General features: G+C 37.8%; 1 protein-coding gene across 4 annotated transcripts in view; it reads right to left on the reverse strand.

Moving 5' to 3' along the window:
- Positions 1-20,015, reverse strand: part of FAM184A (family with sequence similarity 184 member A) — a 70,055-nt gene that overhangs the window by 38,293 nt on the left and 11,747 nt on the right. For all 4 annotated transcript variants that reach the window (XM_075046842.1, XM_075046841.1, XM_075046844.1 and 1 more), the window contains exons 2-5: positions 8,107-8,961; positions 5,077-5,212; positions 1,324-1,505; positions 490-687 (exon numbers count right to left, since the gene is read on the reverse strand). In XM_075046842.1, coding sequence (XP_074902943.1) covers positions 490-687; positions 1,324-1,505; positions 5,077-5,212; positions 8,107-8,961 — 1,371 coding nt within the window. The remainder of the gene's footprint in view (positions 1-489; positions 688-1,323; positions 1,506-5,076; positions 5,213-8,106; positions 8,962-20,015) is intronic.

Genomic DNA, 20,015 nt, shown 5'->3' on the forward strand with positions numbered 1-20,015 from the left:
AGTCAATACACAGTTAGCATAATTTTATGATGTAAGGTAGGAACAGCTATTGTTGTCTTCCAAGTGTACATATAGTCAAGTATTAATCTTTTTGTACTTCTGGACTGTTTATGAAAATTTTAAATAAATATTAAAGTAACATAATCTTTCATCTCCTTCAGAAGAACTGATCTTGAGTGATATACTAACCTTTCTGAACATGGGTCACAACACCTGGAAAAACACACATACTGTACTCAAAAAGACAGTTTTATTGAGTTGAGAATTTCTCTTCTGTATGCAGACAAGCGACAGTACAAATGCTCTATTTTGGGGGGAAAGATATATGTTATTTTAATAAAGGTTGAGCAGTTTCTTCAGAGAGGCACAGCTGATCTGCAGGTAACTCCAAATAAAACTTGCCATACAACAAACCCATGCAGTACAAGGTTCAAACCGTAACACTTGCTTTTTGTAATATATTTGATTATTAAGAAAACACAAACGTACCATCTGCAGTTTTTTCTTATCCTTATTAGCATTGCTGTGCGCAGCCTCAATTGCAGTATGGTGTTTCCATGCCAATTCTTCTAAGGTCTTGGAATGAGCCTCCTTTAACTGTGCAGCCTCTCCTTCCAATCTTGCTTGCAATTTTACCAGCTCCTTCTCATAATATTCTCGTTGTGTCTCCCTTGCTTCATTTACTTTCTAAAAGAGACAAAGAAAAAAAAGATATTTCTATTAAGTGGTAAAATCTGAACAGTAGAAGGAAAAAAAATACAACAAAAACATTACTGATGACAAACCTACAAAAATTAACTTCCATACAAAAGAAACTGAGCAAACAAAAAGCACTCACAAAATAATTCAATAACCAAAAAGGTAGTTTCAATATATCCATGCAAAGAAATATAGCCATATTAAAATCTATTTTTTTGCTCTATTTAATCTGGGGAAACAGCAATCAGGTATCAAGCCTATAGAAAATTTCAGTTCAGTATTTTCAAACGTGTTCAGCACATTTTCAGAGAATGTCTTTTTTTAATTGTTCTTTAACCATTTCACCTTTCTCCTTAATGAGACACTTTAGATACTAGGCATCTACACAAGGTCATAAATTAAATGAAATTGTTAGAAGATGTCCAAAGCAGTCTGACTTCCCTCTACTCTCACTTTACACTCTACATTAGTCATTGTATGTTGCTACACAAGATACACTTGGAACATACTACTACTGGTCCTGGTCCAGTCATATCAAACAAAAATTAAAACATAATCAATTTTTTTCCCTGAGAATTCCAAGTATTTTGTTTTTATTCAACTAAAGCCAATAAACTGTTTAACCTTCTCTAAGGCCAGAATTTGCTGCCTTTGTCGCTCATCCAGACTTTGTGTTTTGCTTTGTAGTAAGTTTCTTTCCTCTTCCAGTTGGGATAGTTTTTCCTTTAATCTAGACTTTTCTGATTCCAAATCTCTGATTGTAACTTCTTGAGTCATTTGAGTAGCTTGAAGCATTCCAATGTGACCTAAAAACAAAACAGCTTTTTAAAACCTCACAGCATTGGTCTCACATAATTGAAGTACACATTCATACTTCAGTGATTTCTAGAAGTGCAGCTCTAGAGGAATTTTTCATATGGATCTCCATTATCTTCACTGCAATGCTTACCCTCCCCTCCACTTCTCCCTTTTTTAATTTTCTTCTCAAATGTCCAACAACAGTAGAGTGCTTTGTGCTGGGGCTCCTTTAGTTTCACATTGCCTGGTTCAGAGTTGCATATTGACTCCAAGAGAGAGCGGAGGTAGGCAATAGTATGAACACAGACAGTCTATCTTGAAGAACGTAGCCCACCTAAACCCACACATTTTTACCCCACAATAAGCTACACAACAGAAAGCAGAACATTGAAGTCTAATGGTAAAGATGTTACTGTTTTATCAAACTCATAATTTAACCAGCTTGCTAGGTATAGCAGCTAAAGCTATATAAAACTTCTGGAATTGCACTTTGTTTATTATGCTATAGGGGTATGACTAAAAGATGTAACAGAACTAATTCTCTCTACAGTAAAGTATGATCCAAATACTTGCAGGTTAGAAGCTTGCTTTTAATTTCTTTATTAAAAAAAAATAAAATCTACAAAGCTAGACAGTGTAATCATCTGTCCTTCACATCACAGTGGAAAAAGATTTATGACTTCAGAAGTTTTTGCCCTTGTTCTTCTGAATTTATATCCGTATTATTGAAAATACGACTAGTAGGTAACTGACTAAAGCAGTTAAACTCCTGTTATTCTGGGAAAGGTGTAGGAGGGAGTAGCAGGCTATTTTGAAAAGAGGATACTCCTAGGTTTGTTCAGTTGAACAACTGAGAGGATGCTCCTAAATTTGTTCAACTGAACCAGAGGGGATATTCTCCCATTACTTTAACATCTTTCTAGAGCATCATAGAGTCATACCTAAGCTGACATTCCATGTTGGAATGGATTCTTTTGATAGAAACACCCCATTCTCCCTTTCATGAATTGCATGACCTAGACATGTTTGAAATATGCCTTTTAAAAATTAGCATATTATAAAATGAAGTGGTAACTAAACAGACTTTCAAGAATTATACAGAGATCCTTAACAGTTTCACATAAAGAAAGCATCCAGATAAGAAACTGTACTATTTACATGGAATAAATTTATTATTTTTGTAGTCACAAGTTCTAGGAGAGACTTCCCCCCCCCACCATTTTATCATAACCTTCAAAAATAACAGATTAGTTGAGTTTTAATAACAGAGCATTGCTTTTAAATTTAAATCACTAAGAAATAGCTAAGCAAGTGGACTGTGTGTCACTGTTTCTCACAAGACAAAACCACTGAGCCTCCAGATTCACTTCCATCTGAGGTTAAAGCAAGACATGAGCCACAAAGCAAACTGTTTTAGCCTTTGTTGCCTGTGGACACTGATGTGAAGGACAGTGGGATACATAACAGAATTTGGCCATGAAAAATGCTTCAAAATTAGTAGTATTTTTATAAACAATGCACACCTCTAATTGTACTAAGCCCTGAAGAATTCTAAGAGTCATTTTGGCATTTTTGTTTGATAATACTAAAAACTGAAGAGAAAAACTTAAGATAACAGGTACACTTAACTTCTGTAACATTTCAAAAACTACCTTGTTTCAAAAGTTCAGCTGTTTAAGAAATGTATTTGCAAACCCAGATTTTAGAATGTAACAAGAAGAATAACTGTTCAAGAATTTCAAGTTTGTCAGGAAGTATTATGCATGTGCATATTTTATTGTAAGCACACACACACACTGATCTAGAGCTTTTGTCCTAGCAATACCAACACACAGTAGAGGTTTCCCATTCCTCATATTCTACACATAAGGTATGAAAAGCAGCAGTTTCCTTTCAAATTTGGAATCCTAGGATAAATGGGAAGAATAATATATTAATTTCCCATAATAGACTTAATACAGCATTCTCAAACTGCAATACAAGTAAGTATTTTGTATGGTAATTAAGAATTTAGTTTCTTTGGGGCAGGATTTTTGACTTCCAAGTGGAGCTGAAATTCAGAGGAGATGGCAGTGGGCCAGCGTCAGAAACCCTTTCCAAACAGGCTGGTAATCAATTTTATCACACTGTAATTGCGTGGTGGCATGATTGTAAACAGGGCTCCTGGTTCTTGTTGCACAGCGAAAAAAAACCAGCCTGGATATTCCAGTTTCCACTAAATCTGGGGCTGGCTGCTGAACCCTACCCATGCTTCTACCTAGGGAAACAAACAGCAACGGTCAAGGAGTGTACAGGAACAGGCTTCTTTTCCCAAGCCTCAGGTAATGAATTTTTCTGAGTGCCTCAAACGTAACTTTTTGAAGGGTCAGATTCCCATTTCAGATGCTCTTAGCAGGAAGCCCATTCCTTTTAGCTATTTACATGCAGTAGGACCTTGCAGTCTTGGGTCCCTGCTGGCCTTTATCTTGTCTGAACATATAGCCTAGACCGTTCCTAGCCTTTACCTTAGCTAGCTCATCTATGCCACTTGTCCTAGGTGCGAAGCATTCTGAGGGAGCACACACTCAGTCCATCTGCAGGAACTGCTTAATTACTTAAAGGACAGAAATAAAGCCTTGATATAGGCTACAAACCGAGTTTGAGGGCTATGCCATATGTAGCCATCTGTAATAGTAAACTATTACAGTAAATATGGTATTATATATAGTATAAACAGTAAACTATTACAGTATTAGCAAGTTAACACTGTGAAGTATTTTCTGGCCCAAAGGCTGACTGGCACAGTCTGGCAACATCCCAGCCTTCAAAACAAGGTGATCTTATCCAAACTGACTTTTGGGAAGGGCCCCCGGGCTTGTGCTAACTTGTATGGAAAATAATCAGGTATTTTGACTGGCCTAGTTGAACAAGGCCAAAGATAAGCCAAGGGCTTATTTCTAGCCTACAGTCCTACCTATGGTATAGTCAACCAAGTTCAAGTACTTGGGCTCATGCCCATGCCCCACCACTAAGCAGTTTGCTAGAGAGACAATGCCAGTAAGTTAAAACCCGCATGTGTACAGCCAAGTCTTAAACCATTTTCTATGACTTTCCATATGCCAACGAGCACAGAGAAATTGAGAAAACAACTACGAAGAAAACCCTAACAGATTTATTAATTGATAAGCTGCAAGTCTTCTGACAGTAGGTGTAAAGCAAAGTACTGCAGTCTCAGCAAAAGGACAAGGCAATGGAAAATGATGGAGAAACAGGAATCATGTCTCAGTGACTGTGTGGAGAACAGACAGACAGGTACATGGCAGAAGCATTCTGTGCAAGTGCAGTTAAGGCAAGAAATTCCAAGGCCTGGAAGATACATACACACTATAAGTAGCAGCACATTTGGACAAATAAGTACACAAAAAGAGAGTCTTAAGTACAATGCATACAATATCAAAACAGTTTAAAAAACCCAAAGCTTGTCAGAAATTTCTATGGACAGCATTGAACAGTCTTTAGGCACTCTAAACCTGCACAAGGTTAACAGAAAAAGGAAAGACTAGAATAAATGAATGAAATTCATTTCCAGATCATACATACTGGCTTTGAGAACAAGATCAGTGGCCTGCTGCTGTAAGCGCTCTCTAGCAGCTGCTAGCTCACTTTCCACTTCTTTGTGTTTGCTTAACAATGACATCTCCTCCTCCTTCACATCATCTAGCTGTTTTTGAAGAACCTAGAGGAAGCACAGTATAATGCCTGTTATCATTGTATACTATCATGTTTAAATTTAAATGAGCATTAGGTTAAAATGTACAGAAAAGACCTTTCAGTAAACAAGTTTCATTCATACACATGCTGAAATCTTGTAATATTACCATCATATTCATTATGTGTTTTTCCAAACATATTACTGAAGCACTGCAAGAAAATTGATATAAAGCATGACAAGGATACAAAAGAGAAACGTGACAATATTCAAAAAGGTGTATGAAAAATAAGAACAGTAACATGATCCACAGAATTTGGGGGCCAGTTTGAGAAACCTGGTTTCTGGTATCTCAGGGTTCTTCAAATTGAAGAATATGTTATATGCTTACAGCAGTTTTCAATGTCCTTAACTGCAACTGCAAGTGTTTATTATTGACACAAATAAAGCTGCACATGGATATATATAAAATGAGAGCTAAGCAATTAGTTAAATCAAACTTTTAATATGTTTTAAGTCTGATGTACCAATTCATGAGAGCAGCTCTGGGGTAGCGTGATGATGGTGTGCTCCCAGCCTTGCAGGAAGGAAAAGGGAATCTTGTTCTGTTTTAAAAAGAAAGCTTGATGTCTCATCATGAGTCGCTGAAATAGTAAAGTGTCATTTTAGAAACTAAAGCAGGAAATAAAACTGGGGAAAATACTGGACAGGATGTGTAGTGGAACATGGACGCCAGAAGTGGTGAGATTATGCTTTTGACCACCTCATCCACGATGATCAGAGTAGGACCTGACTTTACAGTCTGCTGCGAATACTCTACTAGACTCTTCCTCATCTTTACAACCAAGAGGGACTCCCTTACCGCAGGAATGATCAATATACAGTGAGTTTCCTCTTCACTGCAGCTTACTAGAAACTGACCTCCCTGATGTAGTCAACTGAAAGGCAAGAGTTCTGCTTTGTTAACTGAACTGAGTTGGAAATGAACTTTTGGAAGGCTCCTTGGGAAACCAGAAGAAAGTATTCTGAATTCAACATCTGATAAAGGTAGCAGTCATCCTTCACTATACCCTGTAGCCTTTACACAAGAAGGCAGGGTAGTCCAAAAGATGGGCTGGAATTAGATCGTAAATGGGAAAAGGTCATGGCCCATCTCAGCTCTACCCAAAGATGCTTCCAGAATTACTACGACCATCACATTTCAGGTACTTCTGGCTTTGAAACTTGAGAGTAAGTACAAATGCATAAGACAAGATACTTAAGCTTACCCACAGAGATTACGGTTCTCAAGGCCTAAGCACAGCTACCAAAACCCAAGCAGAATTTCACAGAATATTTTCCTTCAAGCCCAGCATACTCAGTCTTATTTTTTTTTCCGAACATAAAAATCCAGTCTGATTTTTCTCCAAACAAAAAAATTCAGTCTTTGTATTTCTGGGATGTCTTGTCCTTATTTAAGGACAAGAAACGTCAGTATCTAAATAACACTGTGTTGGGGTTTAACTGTGGTAGGCAACTAAGCCCCAGACAGCCACTCACTCACTCACCCACAGTGGGATGGGGGAGAGAATCAAAAGAATAAAAAGTGGGAAAGCTCATGGGTTGAGATAAAGACAGCTTAATAGGTAAAGCAAAAGCAAACCAAGGAATTCATTCACACTTCCCATGGGCAGGCAGGTGTTCAGCCATCTCCAGGACAGCAGGGCTCCATCATCGAGGTGACTTGGGAAGACAAACACCATCACTCCGAACATCTCCCCCATTCCTCCTTCTTCCCCCAGCTCTATACTCCAAGCATGATGTCCCATGGTCTGGGATATCCCTTGGGTCAGTCGGGGTCAGCTGTCCCGGCTGTGTCCCCTCCAACTCCTTGTGCCCCCCCAGCCTGCTCGCTGGTGGGGTGGGGTGAAGAGCAGAAAAGCCCTTGGCTCTGGGTAAGCCCTGCTCAGCAGGAACGAAAACATCCCTGTGTTATCAACACTGTTTTCAGCACAAATCCAAAACACAGCCCCATACCAGCTACTGTGAAGAAAATTAACTCTATCCCAGCCAAAAGCAGTACACACTGAAAACATGTACAGTATTTCAGTTACTGCTTGTGAAAACATCATTGAAGATATTGTTATAAAAAAAGTTAAAACGTTCACAAATTTGTCTTTTTTTCTTGCCTCCCACAAACCCAATTTCTTTAGCACTCAACACCCTTAGGCAAGATAGTCACTAATGACCTCTACAAGCAAGACTGCACTAAATACAGAATATTCATTGTATTTAGCATCAGTTGTATGACATTCCTATCAAATATATTTCTGCAAGAAACTGTACAGTCTAGATAAGGGGTTGTACAACTTTTCTAGCAAGCATTCAAGTTTGTCAGCATAACATCTCAAATGGTACCAGTCATCAACATCCTCCTTCCCTCTCTGAATCTTTTTTTTGGGAGGGAAGGATGAGTTTGTGCAAAGACCTGATCCAAAGATATTGCTTAGCTTCCCCTCATCCCTCTCCTCTTTGGAGAGAGGAGAACAGGGTTTGGTTCGGGTTTTTGTCTGTTCTTTAAGTGGCAACAGTTTTGAGTATTCTATTGAGTACCCTACGCTTGGGTACTACAACTAGAACAATCAAGTTCTGTTCATGAACAACTGAAAGGAAGGAGACCAAGACTTTCGCCTGGGTAGGGGCTTCTAGATTCTCCTCAAATATAAAGTAGTACTAATTCAGTCTGGGAAAATTAAACACAAAATAAATTTCTAAATATACATATATTAAAAAAAAATTAGAAGTAGAAGATAATCAAGTACAAGTGACAGAAAATTAAGTTTACATGTTCCAGTCACCTCAACCTACCAGCCTCATGGAAAGACAGCCTAAATAGGGAAAGAAAATTCACAGTCTTGGGAACAACATATCATCGATCTTACCTGAACATTGTTTTCTGCTGTACCAAGAGCCACCTGAAGCTTTTGGCATTTTTCCCGTAGACTGGCAGCTTCATCCTGGACCATTTGCAATTCAGTTTTAAGCTTTCCCAGATTCTTCCGTAAAATACTTTCCTGGTTTTGAAATTCTTTCCTTAGCTCCACTTCTTTTTCCTTGCAGGCATGCAGACTTTCTGCTGTAAAAAGCTGAGATCTTTTCAAAGAATCAAGTTCATGTTCATAGAAGGACTGTGCTTTGCTGAGTTTGCCTTCATAGTCCTCAATGAGTTTTTTTCTTTCCAGCCTTAACTCTTCAACTTTACTGTTCAAGTCTTCCAGCTCCAGTCTATGCAATTCCTCTAGCTTTTCTTGCCCCTTACTTAAAGTAGCATTCTGACTCTGTTGAGTCTTCAGAAGTTCTTGAATCTCAAGCCTGTGGGCAGCTCTCAAGTCTTCCAGAGCTGTACGCTTGTCCTTCTCATATTGCACTTGCAACTGTATGAAACTTCGTAGCCTTTCCTCAAATTTCTTTCTGATCTCTTCTACTTCTCTTGACATGGTCACTACACGTTGGACATGCTGAGCTTCTGCACAAAGCTGCATATCTTCAACTCTATCCTTATAGGCTTCAAATTCTGTCAAGGCCTGATGTTTCATCTTTTTATGATCTTCCAGTGACTCTTCTAAAACTTGGATCTTTCTCTTGAGATCCATTTCCTCTGCAACTTTACTTTTATACTGCAAGATCTTCTCTCTGGTCTCTGCAAGAATTTGTTGAATTTCTTCTTCATGAGCATCCTTAAGGGCTTGGATAGCAGCTTCATGTTCATCATTTTTAGTGTTCAAAGCATATATTACCTACAAAAATGAAACAATATTGTATTACAGAAAAGGCATTTGAGTTACCTGTTAAATGATAAGAAAAAACACCTAGGTACTCTGAAAGTTACTTTGACGATCTGGCAGGCTTTCATGATACAAATAAGACACCAAATGTTCTTGTGAATGTGACTACATAAACACTGTATTAGTCATTACAAACTTATATATTTTGTAGAATGATCTTTCTATACTTTTTAACCTATAATTTTGCTGTTGAAGGTTTTGCTGTAAATACTACTGGAAAAAAGCACCTTTTTAACAAAAGCCCAGGCACTCTATTCTAAATTTTATTGTCTGAAATAACAAACACTCACCATTCTGTCACCTGTGCCTAAAAGGGAAGACTTTAGATTAAAAAAAAAGTTCTGAAACAGTATCAGATGGAAAGAACTAAACAGCCTCACTCCTCTTTATATAACAAGAACTAAAAAAAAAAAATCACAAAGACCAGTTTAACTTACATTATTCTAATTCAATTTTTCTAACATATATACATGTTATTTAATGAAAGGAGGAAAAAAAAAAAAATAGGTCTTCCATGGGTTTGGTAGCTGTTCTTAATACTGCTAATACCTCTGCAGGCAGCAGGTACACTTGGCTTCCTTCCTAGAAAAAATAGTTTTTCCTACTGCGAAAGAGCTTCATGGTTCAGAGACTCGAAAAAACTCCTCCAATACATTGCAAAAAATGACAACAAAACCACAGGCAATTCCATTAACAGAATCACAGCTATCATTGCAATGCCCTTCACACAAGATTTCAACCTTTTGTATTCTCATTGTCTTTGATGATGCCAACAGTAACTTCTGACCACAAAGCTTTCACCTCCCTCCTGTCACCAACATACAGTCTCAGCCATTGGATCCCAAAAGTTAGTTTCCCTGTCGTTTAAATGGTGTCCAGTGCTCAACTTCTTAGTTCATATCAGAAATACTTTGAAAACTGTGGGGTTTATTTTATTTATTTAAAAATGTACATGCAGTATCTTCCATGAAGAGGGCTTAGTTTTGGTTAGAGAAGCAAGACAATGTAGTTAAAAAGGTATTACATAAAAAAAAGTCACACTTATGATCAGATTGTTATAAATATTTGCAGAACACTGATCAAATCCCATGCTCAAAACAGCCCTTGACTCCTGTCTTTGTGCACAGAAGTGTCATAATGTTCTTCCTCACTTTAGGCAGTGTTCCAGTCTCAGCTTTTGCAGCACTATAATCTGCAGAAAGTATAAACCATATAGCATTTTCAAAGGTATTATTATTTGGCAATGGGACCCTCTCTGAAAATTCCAAGTGAAAAATAAGCCTATATGCAATGCCAGATTCAGAAGGTATCTTTAAATTCTCATCATCCACTTACTCCATGCAAAAAGCACTGAACAACTACAAATCCTATAAACACCACTCATTCCCTAAATGAAGGACATGGGTGTCTTACAGAAAAACGTAAAAATTAAATAAAACGCATGCAACTGAATGTTGTATCATAACATATGTTCTTCAGCAGCCTGAATTCCAGCTCTATCAAATTACTCTATTATAAATCTCAGTATTTTAAAGTAAGGGAACAGCTATATCAGATTTTATCTCTGAGAATATAATGCACTGTATTAGCATAGGAACATAGAAAAAAAGTCTGTACTGACTGAAGCAGAAGCAACCTAACAGCATTTCAGTGAAGTGAAAGCAAAAACTGAAATATATCGGAACAAATTAATACATTTAAGGTTCCAGCTAAAATAAATACTTCTTAGTCAAGTAAGTTTCTGAAAATTTAGAGGCAGCAAGGTTGCAAAAGTTGGGAGGTGGGCAGATAAAAGAAGTATTGCACTCTCTATTTTTAAATTAGAGGATGAGCCATTTCCAAAGCACGCTTGTAAATGCTTTTAAAAATACTAGTAGCTTTTTCAGTGCAACTGCATATTACCAAGAAGCATAAGCTGCTCATTTGAGTAATTCATATTTTTTCCAGCCCCACTCTAAATGCATCATACACATTGCAGTTCTTACCAGATGACAGAAAAAGAAATTTAAATTGTGCTTTACTGTATTTTCAGTTAGCATATCATTCCAGAGGTACAGACAGAACCATACTCTCTCCAAGAATATGGAGATTGCCAGCTAAAGGCCTTAATACTCTTTATACAAAACAGTAACTTAATTATTAATAGGAATCTACTGAAATACTATATGCCTTGGTCTGAAGAACTGCAACAGAGTAAGTTAGTAACAACAACCACCACCTTTTTTTATGCCAATAATTGAGTACTGGAGCGTTTAGTTATATTCTATGTCGTAAGGTTAAGTAAGTCTATTGTTCCATTAGCACTGGTGTCTTGAACTACATACATGGAATACAAACAACAACCAGTGTTCAACACTGTTTGTGGCTGAAAGATCAAAGTTTTACTATTTGGCTGAGATATATTTTTGACTCCAAACAGATGTTATGACTTGGAGAGCTGACCAGCTCTTGCCTGGTCAGCTGCACTTGGTCATCTGCTCCTGCCAGCAATTTAGTCATGACGCATTGCTTTTCTAATTAGAAATGTGTAATTCACCTTAATACTAGTATTAAGTGCCAAATATATTTTGCAGCACAGAAAATATCTTAAAAAATGTGTGTGATTCATTCTAATTTTACATGGAAACAGGAACTGATACCTATGAGAAAAAAAAAACCCACATCACTACACGCCTTATACCAACATCAACCTTTTGTCTCTGGTAAACCTTCATTTTAGACTTAACATGTGGGTCCCTGGGTCAGAGCATTATACTCAGCCTAGTTCAGGTGAAGTGTCTTGTTCCCAGCGTTACTGGGGTGCTGCTGCCTGTGAGCACTGGTGCTGTCTGGAGCCTCCAGAGACACCCCAAGAGCTTGTCAGTGCTACACATCTATTTAACAAACTACACAACTACAGTGCCAACAAGGAATTGCTCGTGCATAACCTGTTAATGATTTGGAACACATGGACCAGTGAGCCTGACCTAACCGCGCTGTCTGTGGGTAGATAAGAACTGCTAGACGCAGGAAGAAATAAGATATACTGGGAAACCACAACAAGGGTTTTCTAGACACAAGTCACATCCCCACAGATACAGTGGGATGCAAACAGAAAAGTTTAGTCCACAACATCGACAAGAAACATCAAAAAACTTCACGCACTACTATGAATTAATTTTATGTAGAAATGTATCCTCTACTATAGTCCAGAATATTCATACCTTTTATTACAATGGGTATTAATTTTTACCCCTTTTCTTCCTGTTAACCAAATAATGCCAAATAATGAGAAGTATGTTATATTTAAGCATTTAAAAATCTATGTGTTATGATCAATGAAAAGTCAATTTAAGAAAAAATAAATAAAATAACCAATTTAAAAACCAGAAAAAGTTTGGGTTTACTGGGCAAATTTCTGCTCCATAGGACATTATAAAAATATAGTAATACAGGAAAATACTTCAAAGTTATTTGAAACAGTCTTTCAGAAAAGCTGTCCACAATCACAGAGTACATTCTTACAAATGCATTACTACTTACAAAGTAGACAGCCAATTATAACATAGCATTTTATTCCTTCTCATGCATTGCTAGCCAGACATTGAACACCACAAGATAGGCTCTGAAGATTTTTTCCTATAATCATCTGTGAAGTTGCATTTTCAACAGGACTTTTTTTTTCCTTAAATTGTAACCAAGAGACAACACTGCTCAGAGCATTTAATGGGGAAAACCAAGGTACTGCTAAATCTGAAAACCCCCTTTAAAAAAACATGTTATTTTCATGGTTTAACCCCAGCCAGCAACTAAGCACCACACAGCCGCTTACTCACTTCCCCCCCACCCAGTGGGATAGGGGAGAGAATTGGAAGGGAAAAGGTAAAATGCGTGGGTTGAAATAAGAACAATTTAATAGAACAGAAAGGAAGAAAATAATAATTATAATAATAACAACAATAAAATGACAGTACTAAGAAAAGAATTGGAATATACAAAACAAGTGATGCACAATGCAATTGCTCACCACTCGCTGACTGATGCCCAGTTAGTTCCCAAGCAACTATCTGCCCAAGCCCCCCCGGCCAACTCCCCCCAGATTATATACTGGACTTGACATCACATGGTCTGGAATACCCCTTTGGCCAGTTTGGGTCAGCTGCCCTGGCTGTGTCCCCTCCCAACTTCTTGTGCCCCTCCAGCCTTCTTGCTGGCTGGCCACGAGAAGCTGAAAAACCCTTGACTTAGTCTAAACACTACTCTGCAACAACTGAAAACTTCAGTATGTTATCAGCATTCTTCTCATACTGAATCCAAAACATAGCACTATACCAGCTACTAGAAGAAAATTAACTCTATCCCAGCTGAAACCGGGACAGTTATGCATACCAAAAATATCCCAACCCCAAAGCCTACGTATGCCCATCTCTCTGTTGTTTTTTTTTTTTCTTTTAATAATTAAAAAACAAAAACAAACAAAAAAATCCCTTTACCTAGAAAGTTTTGTTCCCTTATGGAAACACTGCAAATACAGGTGCTTTGTCAATCCAGTCCTTGTGTTGCCATCGGCAGAACAGAAACATGCCTAGAACTTTAGGCCAGGATTGCTTAGACATCACAGAAAAGGTAGAAGGCAGGCACTTGTTCTTCAGCTATCTGGTTCACTGCAAGTCTTCTTAAATGCTTGGGCCAGTGCATTCGAGGCACAACATGATAAGTAGGTAAGAGACAAATATGGTCTGCAGCTATAAATGTTGCATCCCCTGCCAACACCATCTCCCCAGAAAAGCTGGTCTAACTACACCAGTCTTCCTTCCAGATAAAATCTACAGGGGGCAAGAACTTGAAAATTTTTCCCCAAAAAATACTTCCACAGAAAATTTATTACAAAAATATCCTTTAGCTGTTCAACAGTCTTTGTGCATTAGCTCAATTTATGCCTAGGTAAAATTTAGTACTTCAGAAACTCTGAAAACAAATACTGAATTATTTTTATTACAACAACAAGCTTTCCAAAGTAATCTCTCATGTCTTCTGTTTACAGTTAATTATTTAGAGAATGATGCCATGAAGATCAGCATAATTTATTTCCAGGAGTAGAACATTAACAGATTTCCACTTCCACCTGACTTTCAACCTTTGACTGAAAACAAACAACAACCATTTTTCACTTCCACACTTGTTGCTAAACATTTACGCTTAATTTTCTATAAAAGAGAAGTCTTGGTAAGTCAGAGGACACGTGCTATTCACTAACATCTAAGCTGATAATTAAACAGGGGAAAACCACTTATTTTGTACTTTCCTGTTTCTTGATGTTCAATAACAAATACATAAGGCATAAAGCCTCACGGAGGCACATACACCTAAAGACGCTTTTCACATACTCCTAAACACATGCTCCTCAAGTACCTGTAATCTGATGTGCTGATAACCCATTTCTACTTTCTGAACTGCCAAGTACAGATCAATATCACATTAACTACTTGACTTACACAAATAAACAGAACACAGGAAGGATTGTATGAACCACAGCAAAATATCAACTCTTCTTAAGAATTTGCCTGTAAATCCCACTGGTTGAAAAGATCCATTTGCATTTACAGCTCAGGATATTTATAAATTATTACAGAGCCTGTACCTTAAAATTTAATTCTCAGAAAAAGGCACGCCACATTCCAAATAATTGTGGGGTAGGAGATGTCCTCACCTGAAGAACAGATACAGAGCATGTCTTGGCACAGTGACAGAATGGCCAGTGTGCCCAATTCCATCATTCACTGTTGCCTTTTTCCTTTCTCCTAGAGTTGTACCAGACAACAGATGAGAGGCTCTCTGGAAGCTAATGAGGAGCTTCATGTTACAGTAGCCTATCCTGGAAATATACATTTCATCCAAATCCAGGAACAGGAATAACCATTACCTAGCCAAACAGGTAACAGAAATCAAAAGCATGCCAGCAGGTAAATCTACAGCTGTGGAACACTCTGCAATCAAAGATTCAACAAAAGGAGCACATTACCTGCACTGCATTTTATAGACCAACCTGCCAAGCAACAACAGGAAGGTGGAGTTCACAAGTTCAGAAGCCATGCAGTCTGCTGCCAGGAGTCAAGCGTGGTTTAAACCTCAGGTCTCTAGGCTGGGACACAACATGATACATTCTAAATGATTTTAGCAATCACTTTGTGAACAGAAACTTGTCTATTCATGGAATTTTTAATAACTGTAGAAGAATTTGAGCCACTTCCCCAGAAATATCAGACTACCTTGAAGTAATTTTTCTTCCCTTTCTCTGGAAAAAAATGATCCAGATTTTAACCAAAAAAATAAAATTCATGTTCAAACTAAGGATTGATAACTAAGCTTCCACTCTTCTTTTTTTTTTTCTTGAGGTTATAGGAGCAAAACCATAAAGTAAGCAAAGAAGGTAGCACAGTCACTTTTGCTCAAATCACACTACTTGACGGTCCAAGTTTATTCTCAAAGCTCAGCCTGAAATGAATCTAGGACAAGTTTGTAGTGGCCCACTGGGATACTTTCCAGTAACCTACAGGTATCTATCATACAATGAAAAACATTTATAATTCCTAGCTACCTCTCAGTATTTACACAGTACTGGCTATTAGTTTTGTCATTTCACACGAACAACTTCAAGGTTCGACCTATTAACTATTACAGAAACAGCACGTGTACAGAATCACAGAAGGGCTGAGGTTGGAAGGCCCCTGTGGAGGTCATCTAGTCCAACGTCCCTGCTCAAAGCAGGATCAGCTAGAACAGACTGTGCTGGGCCTTGCTCAAGTGGGTTTTGAATATCTCCAAGGAAGGAGACTCCTCAACCTCTCTGGGCAACCTGCTCCAGTATTTGCCCATCCTCACAGCAAAATAAGTGTTTTCTCATGTTTAAGTGGAATTTCTTATGTTTTAGTTTGTACCTATTGCCTCCTCTTTTCATGAGACACCACTAAGAATATGCCCACTCTTTTTTCTTTACTCCCTACCATCTGGTATACACACACATTTGTAAGATCCCCCCGAGCCTTCTTTTCTCCAAGCTAAACAGTCCCAGCTCTCTGTCTCTCCTAGTATGACAGATGGTCCAGTCCTTTAATCATCTTAGTGGCCTTTTGCTGGACTTGCTGCAGTATGTCCATGTCTCTCTCGTACTGGGGAGCCCAGAACCGGATCCAGCACTCCAGGTGTGTTTCACCAGTGCCGAGTAGAGGGGAAGGATCACTGCCCTTGAGCTGCTGGCAACGCTCTTTCTAATGCAGTCCACTATGCCATTGGCCTTCTTTGCCACAAAGACACATTGCTGGCTCATGTTCAACTCGTCGTCTGTCAGGACCCCAGGGCCTTTTCTGCAAAGCTGTGTTCCAGCCAGTCAATTCCAACCACGTACTTGTTATGCTGCCCCAGATGCAGGACTTTACACGAGGTTCCTGTTGGTGCATTTCTCCAGCCTGTCCAGCTCTGAACAGCAGCACACCTGTTTGTTTTATCAACCATCTGTCCCAGCTTTGTATTGTCTACAAATTTGCTGAGTGCGCATCCTGTCTCATCATCCAGGTCACTAACAAAGAAACAGTATTGTCCTCACTGTCAGCCTCTAGGGTACACCGTTAGTGACTGGCCTCCAACTGGGCTTCATGTTGCTGACCACAACACTTTAAGCCCAGCAGTTCAGCCAGTTTTCAGTCCACCTTAATGTCTACTTGTCTAGCATACACCTGGAGAAAACACAAAGGCACATGACAAACAGCAGTGAAGATGTAATTAACTTAATTTCCTTAAAAACAGCCCACAAAAAAAGACTGAATACACTTTTTTCCTAGTCTCTGGTCTGTCTATCAAGATAATTAAAGTTTGTGCAGTTCCTTCCACCACAAGTTTTCTGAGCAATTCAATTATTAAAAAAAAAAAAAAAAGAGAGAGAGAGAGAGAGACAGAGCTTGTGTATACTTAAGTAGGAAAATTGTATCTCCATTAAAGACCTACAAGAAAATTGATGTCCTGGTAAAAGCATACAATTATATTGCTTTGTCGTAAAGCATTCTCTTCCACTCATCCCATTAAATATAGTAAGTAGAATCCTGTGGCTTCTCAACCTGAACACTCAGTTACCATTCCAACATCTGTATTTTCTTATTATGGTTATCCAGTTGGATCTAAACTTCATCAGTGATATAATCTTCTGGAGGGCTGCACTAGGGAATATTCTTAAAAAGCCGCCCCATGCAACTGCAATGAAGGCTTCTACTATTGCTTCTGTTTGGCAGCTAGAACACAGGAAGCTTATTTTAAGAGTACTTATATTGTAATGATTTGCTAGATTTGCCTCTTTTACAATACTTACTTTATTCCACATTAAATGGGAGACATTAACTCCTACTCTTCCAGCAACTGATCATACAAAATCTGTAGGTAAGACTTTTCAGAATTTTTTACCAACAAAAGTTCCCCATTCCTGGTGGGTCAGTCAAATAAGGATCTTCATCAAGACCTCAAGTTTTGGGTGTGACAGTCTATCAAGAAGAAAATCTGTGATAGCTAATATGATAGAGAAAGATGATTAAAGGAAAACCAAGAAGTCTTCTTTCTTCAGCATACATTAATTAATTATTTTTTTAAAAATTCAGCAGTTGAGAAAATAGTGGCAATTTTAAATCAAGGAACACATATAAATCAAATATAAGTAGACTTGCAAGAAAAAAAAGTATTACTGAGCACTTATGTGCAACTTGGCATTAAATAATTAGCTCAAGGCCTCTGGCCTTGAGGTGGGTACAGGTCTGTATCATGCACACGTCAGTTTATATATATTCAGTCTCTCAAACAAACATGCCTAGTTCTGACTGCTACTGTAAAAATCTCCATTTTTATATGAAAAGGGAAACAAACAAAAGAGCTAAACTGAGGGCATATTGCAAAACACACAATTAGCTAAGAGAAAAATTTAAGACTGATCTATGTATGCCATATACAAAGAACACACTCAGAATGCTGAGAAATTATTCTGAGGCACATTTTAAGACTATTCTATGTACAATGCAGCTTCCAATACACTAGTTTTAATTCCATAGAGTTATAAATAATGTCTTAACTTGTTAAGAGACAGTATGTAACAATTTGCTTTGCAGACTAAAACATTTAGCAGTGGACAACCAATTTGCTGAACTTTTCAAATATTTTTTTAAAGTTCAAATTTAGCTAGCAAATAGCATTTAAGCTTTGGTTTGTCTGGGGTTTTTTTAATAATAGCACTCTTAACTGCTTAAGTAAGCACAAGTTATGTCCAGTAATTAATGCACTTCTCCCACAATACAGTCAGGAATGGTTCTAATAAAGAGGACAGATCTTGATACCTAGCTTTCTGTTCTGCTTTTAGTAGATCCTCTCCCTAATTCTAATCCATACTTTAAGAGAACTTCCATGGCTTTCTACCTATAGTTTAACAGTTAGAAAGACTGTGTACAATACAGCTTCCAAAACCACATCTCTTCCATGGAAGTGTAAGGTTATTTACAATAAAAAAAAGAAACATTAAAAATGAACAAGCTCACTGCATACTAACAGAGCCATATACATTTCAGAAATGTCTCCTTTTACAGATAGGAGTTTAAATAAATGCTTGCACTTGTTAGTTTGCCATAGGTTTTTCAGTTCTTAATATATCTCCTATATTTTGGGCAGTCTTCAGTCACAGAACCAGGACATAAAATACACTAGAACTCAATGCAGAGATTCCAATGAATTCATTGAAATGCCATTAAAATGGAACATTAGTGATACCAGTGTATCATAATAAAGAAGGAACTTTGCCCCCAACCCAAACATAAACGTTCCAAAAAGCAGCAAAAAGTAGTAATGGACTGATTACCAAAATATTAAGTAACCACAAAACCCCCTCCACTTACCGGGAATTAGACTTACTTTCTACTCATTTACAAAAAAAACAAGAATCAACACAAGCTAAAGAAACCTGATCATCTGAGCTTATTAGGCCACATAAGAGAAAGAAAACTAAAGTTTTCAGTGCTTTGTGAACATCTGCAAGCAAAGAGATACAAGCTGCCTTGAAAGGCTCTTGAGCTACATTACACAGAAGATTCCTGTCTGGTAATACTATACTATACTTAAGAAAGCATGACATGAAATGGGCTGTTAATGCTGAAGCCCTGTAATCCATACCCCCCATATTCTATACATGTTGAGAAGTGAAATCTGCCTTGTAGCTTCAGCTTCCACTCCATCCCAGTTGCCTGAGAATATACAAAAATTACCTAAAAATAAGCTATGCAATCTACTGTACTACATGATTTCTGTTTGAAAGCAACATATTCTTTAGAAAACTAGCATAAGGAAGGTATAAACTGAGATGAAGGTGTAACCACCAGGAAATTAATTTGTTTCAACATCTGATACAGCCTACTGGGACTCAGATAGCAGGTAACACACCATTTATACAGGCAAACACAAGTGTATAAGAAAAGAGCAGCTATGCATTATACCCCCTGTGCTGTCATGCAATAAATCAGTGACTTGAATTAGAAAGTCAAATTAAATCAAATTGCTTTGACTGTGCTTATTTTCACAGAAAAGAACACATAGGAGTTGACCAAAAAGGATGTATGATTGAAAATTCCACTGTGATAAAAGACAGACTTGCAAAAATAGTCTTTCCCAACCCTCTAATGAACAGGAATAGCTTAGGTATTCATTCTGCATACAACTTGAATTAACTATTTCCTCCTGTTACAGACTGGTTTAGCATACACTTGCAACTGCAACTCAATGCCCTCGTGCTGGGAGAGGTGTGGCAGTACCAACACCCAATCAAAACCCCTTTTTGGTTCTGGGATGTTAACCTCTATCAATCAGGTTATGTCAGAAACAACCATTACAAATCTGTAACACAGTTAGCTTTAGGCAATTTCCTAAGACAGTTAGATCTTGAGAAGCATACTGAAGGAAAAAAAAAAAAAAAAGAAAGAAGTGAAAAAAAAAATTTAGTGACAGATGTA

Source organism: Buteo buteo, chromosome 15 (assembly GCF_964188355.1).
Source record: "Buteo buteo chromosome 15, bButBut1.hap1.1, whole genome shotgun sequence".
In the NCBI taxonomy this organism is placed as follows: domain Eukaryota; kingdom Metazoa; phylum Chordata; class Aves; order Accipitriformes; family Accipitridae; genus Buteo; species Buteo buteo.